This window comes from Mastigoproctus giganteus, chromosome 10, assembly GCF_048544385.1.
Source record: "Mastigoproctus giganteus isolate SK-2022 chromosome 10, ASM4854438v1, whole genome shotgun sequence".
Lineage (NCBI taxonomy): Eukaryota > Metazoa > Arthropoda > Arachnida > Uropygi > Thelyphonidae > Mastigoproctus > Mastigoproctus giganteus.
In genome coordinates this window covers 111,549,508-111,555,507 of record NC_143584.1, presented here as the reverse complement: position 1 = coordinate 111,555,507, position 6,000 = coordinate 111,549,508, and the positions used below count along the sequence as shown (strand labels likewise).

The 6,000-nt window shown below is 34.0% G+C and overlaps 1 protein-coding gene across 1 annotated transcript in view; it reads right to left on the bottom strand.

Moving 5' to 3' along the window:
* Nucleotides 1–221: 221 nt before the first annotated feature.
* LOC150079222 (eukaryotic translation initiation factor 5A-1-like) overlaps nt 222–6,000 on the bottom strand; it is a 28,270-nt gene continuing 22,491 nt past the window's right edge. Inside the window, exon 4 of the mRNA XM_090382228.1 lies at nt 222–710. Within this exon, the coding sequence (XP_090238354.1) occupies nt 651–710 (60 nt within the window). The 3' untranslated portion in view covers nt 222–650. The remainder of the gene's footprint in view (nt 711–6,000) is intronic.

Genomic DNA, 6,000 nt, shown 5'->3' with positions numbered 1-6,000 from the left:
TTTTTTTTTTTTAATAGTGCATCCCTCTGCATTATATAAAAAAGTAGCAGCTTTTATAGCTAGGAGTTATAAAAAAAAAAGAAAAAAAAAAGCAATTTGCATAAGTAGTTATTGCAGAAAAACTATCTTTCACATCATAAATAAAATCACCGTTCTTTAAAACTTCATCTTAATCTTAAATGATGTATTTATAAAATAGTGATTTTGTCATTAATATACAATTAAAACATCTGTACAGCATATTAAAACAGTTCTTCTTATGGCCTAAACTTTGAATTGTAACCAGTGCTTTCTGTAAGAGAATATTAACCTTAGTAATTTAAGAAATACTGAAGGAGGAGGAGCAAGAAAAGACTAATATAATTAATACAAAAGAAAAAAAAAAAATCCTATAAATAAAGTTATCAGATGTTTACAACCAATTAAATTTCCAGGTGGTAAAAAAAAAAAAACAGAACCATCCATTTCACCACAACCATGATATACATGCCAAAAAAAATAACACAATTAACTGACAAATTACAGAATTCAAAAAAGGAAGTGAGAGAAATTACAGAGTTCACAGTTTAAATTTACATTGCAAAGTGTAGTTAAATCTGATGCAAGTAACTGCTGAAGACTCATGTTCTCTCTTTCTCTTCCTTGAGGTTTCAGCTTGCATTCTTGCAAGCAACTATAGCTTCTTCTCCAACAGCTGCCAGTACAGTCACCTAAAAGAGAGAAGATGAAAAAAGGGCAATAAAAAAGAAAGCTTCAAAGTTTACCAAATGTCCAAATTATTTCTCTGTTTTTTTTTTGTTTTTTTTAGTATGCATAGACAAAAGATGGTTGAAACCTGCAGTACTTGAATAGATACCTGAGAACTGGAAGGCTGAAGAAACTTGCTAATATGTATGTGCCCTGAACTTTTATAGACTTTGTTTAGGAAATATGAAGTCTGTTACAAAGGAAGACAAAATATGAGCATGGAGTAAAAATTTTGTAAGTGGCTGGCTGTTGCACATGCTCTATCTGGTATAGAACTATTCAGTTTAATTCTAGTTTTATAAAAATATAGAATAAACAAACTGAAAGCTGCAGATTAATCACAGAAATATGAAAAAGAAACTCGCTGTGTAGTTTGAAAGAGCTTACTAATTAACTTAACAACTTTTTACAAGTAAATTCTAGTCTTGAACAGAAATTTGAATTAATTCAGAACTAATGTATAGGTTAGTGCAATGGCATCATTTTAATTATAGCTCATATTGTGAATACCTTCACAATGAGTTGTCATGGTATTGCACTTCCTCATATAAGTAACACTTCACCAGTGGAGAAGACTAATGTTACTTATTCTCGGCGGATACCACCACCCTGGCACCAGGTGTTTTGAAGTTGTGTTGCAATAGTGAAAACAATAATTAAAACGATGCCAATTCAGCTACTTTGGTAGATGGCTATAAATTAAACTGATGACATTGCGCTAACCTATATGTTAGTCATTCTACTACGTAGCACGAGGCTGTTGCCCAAAAATACTCTATATTAATTCAGAAATATGCATTTCCAAATTACTTTCAGTAATGCACAGGTAAAAGAGATGGCAGAGTTGGCATTCTCCTCTACTTCCCTCACTGCCCTCTTTAATATAACTGGATAGATCCCACCCACCCCAAGTGCCTTTCTTATGTTCAACTTCAACAATTTCTCCTGGACTTTGCTCTCAGTTAATACAAAATCATTTAGCTCCCTGCTAGAATTTGATAAGGTTGTGGCCTCCACTTCCATAAAACAATTCCTCATTTGTGAATGTAGATGTAAAATACTCATTCAGTTTGTCAACTACCTCAGCAGGATTATCAACAATCAAACCATCGATATCAAGTGGACCAATCTGATTCATCCCCTTCCTTCTAAAGTTTATAAGTAAATAAGTCTTTACTGTTCCTCTTTGCATCTTTTGCCAAAGATTTCTTATGTGCCTTTGCTTGCTAACCTGCTTTGTGTCTTGATTATAGACTAGCTTACATCTAACATAGTCTTCTGTGTCAACTGTTAATTTATACGTATCTCAATCATTTTTCTTCTCTGTCACAAGTCTCGTTAGTTCTTGTTTGTTATTTGGTTTTTAGGAGCATTAGCAACTAAGGCCATATTTCTCCGGGGATATGCAGTGGTCATTCCCTGACCTTCCTGCATCCTCCGTATCTGGTGGTCACGGGCTCGAACTCCGGTCTAATCAAGAAGCATGTGCTATGCACTGCTGCTCCTGCCCACCTGGTTATGGAGGCGCCTCGTTAGTTCTTCTGACATCCATTTAGGCTAAACCTTGAATAGCATTTTAGTTTGGACAAAAATGCCTAGTAGTTTCCAAGATTACTTCACATTTAGAATTTGCTGTTGGTAACGAGTCATCAGTTGTTCCCATTATATAAGTAAAAAAGTAAAGTTTAATCAGATCACTGTAGTCACCTTTACGAAAGCAAAAACTCCTTTTATCAGTGATGGTAGTTACTTTTGAGTAAATCACATGTCAGCAACACTGTGATCACTGCCACCAAGTAGTTCCTTTCTCTGCAGATTATTAATGCACAGATAATTACTGCTAATCATTAGATCAAGAGTATTACTCCCTCTGGTTGCCTCTTGAACATGCTGCTGTAGAAAACAATCATTCAATAAATCCACAACAGTCTGGCTCGTTTGTGAGTGACCAACCCACAAGTTCCAGTCCTATATCTGGAAGTTAAAATCCCTCATTATAAGAAATTCTGATTTACTGGCCCACTATTTCTCTGTACAATTGTTTGTTGTAATCATCAGAATCATTAGGCATACAACACACTTCTACTCCCATTTCCCCCTTCCCAGTGTTTATGTCACACCAAACTAACTCAACATTGCAATGTCTACCCACGTCAATTGGATGCACTTCCTTAGACTTTAAGTGTTTCTTTACTAACAGCATAACCCTTCCTGTACAATTGTAATCCCCAAATTCCAATTCTGCGCTGCTTATATCTGTGTGACACCATGTCTCTGATATCCCAACAATATCTCGATCAGCACTTCAAGAAAATTGTGTGCCAAGCTTAATGACTTAGTTTGTGATTTTAGCTTATCTAAACAGCAAGCAGAATTCCTTGGTTCTAGGCTACAACAGTGGAAGCTACTTGAGGCAGGAACTAAAAGTATTATTAAACATCACTGTCTTCAAAATATTTGAAGACAATATATGTTTCTATAAAATATTAGTGGTCCTTTGAACACAATCCTAATGAATGGCATATATTGAATGCTTCAGTTTTTCTGTACAATGGAAATGCATTTACATCAGTTTCTCTACTTTGTGCTGTTGGCTTGAAAGAAATATACGAAAGTACGTCAAAGTTCCTGTGTGCAATAAAGTACCACGATTTTGCTTGGAACGTCTGTGGTAATTTTAAGGTTATTAAATTACCTTAATACTTTCACTGTCTTTAACACCCAAGCACTTGTTATAACACATAGGAGAGGTTAATATAAGAGTACTGTAAAAGTAAAGGCACATGACATTAACTACCACTCAAATACTGGCACACAGCTTTATTTGCTTGTGTTGATGTTAGCTTATGTACATGAATAAACTTTTTATAAAACTAAGATTTGTTCTGATTTTCAACTCACCACAAGTGTTCACTTTTATCTACAAATTCCAAACTTTTACTTTCCAACCATTATTTATTAATTTTTGAAATACTGAGGATGTTGGAATGTTGTATTTCAAAAATTATAGCAACGTGCACTCTCTCATATATAGGTGGCAGAGAACATGTTAAAACCTGATCTGCATGGAGGCTTCACAAAATATTGTTTTCTATGTTTATGGGAAGTGTGCAGCAGTGATAAAAGAGAGAGGAATTTTTTACCAGGGAGAAGTAATATAAAATATGTTCCAATGGTTGAACCAAAAAAAAGAGAAAGTTCTTCCAACTTTGCATTTAAAGCTTCAATTAATGAAACATTTTGTTAAAGCTCTGGATAAAACAGGAATTTTAATTTAGACTCAAAGACAATCATCAAATTGACTAATTTGAAAAAGCTCAGGATATTAAACTAGCACTTGGCAAACAGGAAGATAATTATGAATCTCACAGGTGTGAACTTTACTGCAATATGATAAAGATATAGGCTGCTGAATGTCTTTGAAAATTCATTCTCATCTCAGTTTTCCCTCAAAATTTTGGGGCCAGAAGTGATGAGCAAGGGGAACACTTTCATCACAACATTCGTATCCATGATGGAAGATTACTTGTTAGTTCCTTAAAAGGGAAAGCAAAATGAACTATGAGAAAAACTCTGAGTGGCAAATATTTCCAAGAAAACAGAATTATGTTTGATTAAAGTCAAGACTCATTTTTAAGATGGTATATACATTATTGTATAACTGAAATTGGTCATTTAGAAATGTGAGAAAATTTTGGTATTTTTGGAACCAGCAGATCACTTTCCATTTGAATCAACTTTTGCTCTGGAGAGGATTTTTTTTTTTGTTTTGTTTGTAGTTGGCCAGTATAATTTGTCAAAGAAGGAAGTTTATTTCAACAATCAATCACTCTTTGGCTGAATGCAAATTTCCACATATCTATTCTGCAACCATTCCTTTTAATTTTAATTTATGCCATTTGTGTGCACCATCTGAAAAGGAATAAAGATACCATCAACACATACCTTACATAACCCTTTCAGTGTGTTATACGAATTTCAATTAGCTCACCATGCAGATGACCAGTTTCCAGATACTGCAATTTGCAGAATACCAGTCTTTTTTCTTGGCAAGAATGCTCTTTTATGCACCCTTTTACTAACATAATATATATACCCTTCCTATTTAAAATGACTTTTCCAAATCTGTATGCACTATTCACTAACTAATAACACACACAGCTTTGTCCCTGCCAGCAAAGTTCCAGTAGTTTAACGACAGAACAAACATCACGGGCTATCCTGGCAGCCTGTTTGTACTGCTCAAAGGGTTATGTTGAAAATTATCCCTAGGTCTTTTTCCCTTATATAAATTACTTTAAGTTCATTGCTACTGAAATTGGCATTCTATTGCAGGATTACTGCTACCCCCAAATGAAGTACCTTACATTTATCATTTTTCAGCCCATCTGCTGAGGTCTTGAAGTAACTCTAACTACCCTGCATATTCTGATAGCTCTTACTAACTACCCTGCCTACCTTTGTATTATCAGTGAACTTAGACATAAAAATGAAATTCCTATCAATATCATTAATAAATATATAAAAAAAGTAAGCAACCCTATGGCACTCCTTGAAGAGAAGTGGCCAATACCTATCTTCTATCGGTATTTAATCATCTCTTTATCCATAGTAGTAACTTACTCCTAACTAATAATAAAAGCTTTAATTAATAAAAGAATCTTTCATGTGGAACAATGTCAAAGACTTTACAGAAATTTAAGTATATGTCAAAATTATTCTTTGCATGGAGTTTCTTTGTGTCAACCTCATAGCAGCTAATCAGATTAGTCAAGCATGACTTTTTAATAAATTAAGTAAATTCATGCTGTGTTTATCTTATGGATTGATCTATCAAGAATATCTTGCATTACTTATTTAAGGGTTTTCCTACCTCCTTTGCTGCTTTCTTTTAATTGAATGGATTCCATCAACCCTCAAAGTGCTTTGTTCGCATTTAGTTGAAGCAATTTCTCTTTCAATTATCTAAAATATTTACTCTCAGTCAGTATTACAGAGACTATCTGCTAACTCCTGTCCCTCTCTAAAATCTTGCTCATGTGCAAATATAGATTCAAAATATTAATTCAGTCTGCCGGCTACCTGCACAAGATCATCAAAACTTAAGCTATTCATAAAAAGTAAACCAATGCAATTCATTCCAAACATAGTAATTCCTTGCTGCTCTTCTTTCTAGTCTCAGTCAAAGATTTTCCATAATCCGTCATAGTATGCCTAATCAAGTGTCCACTGAAAATTTACAAAATATCATCC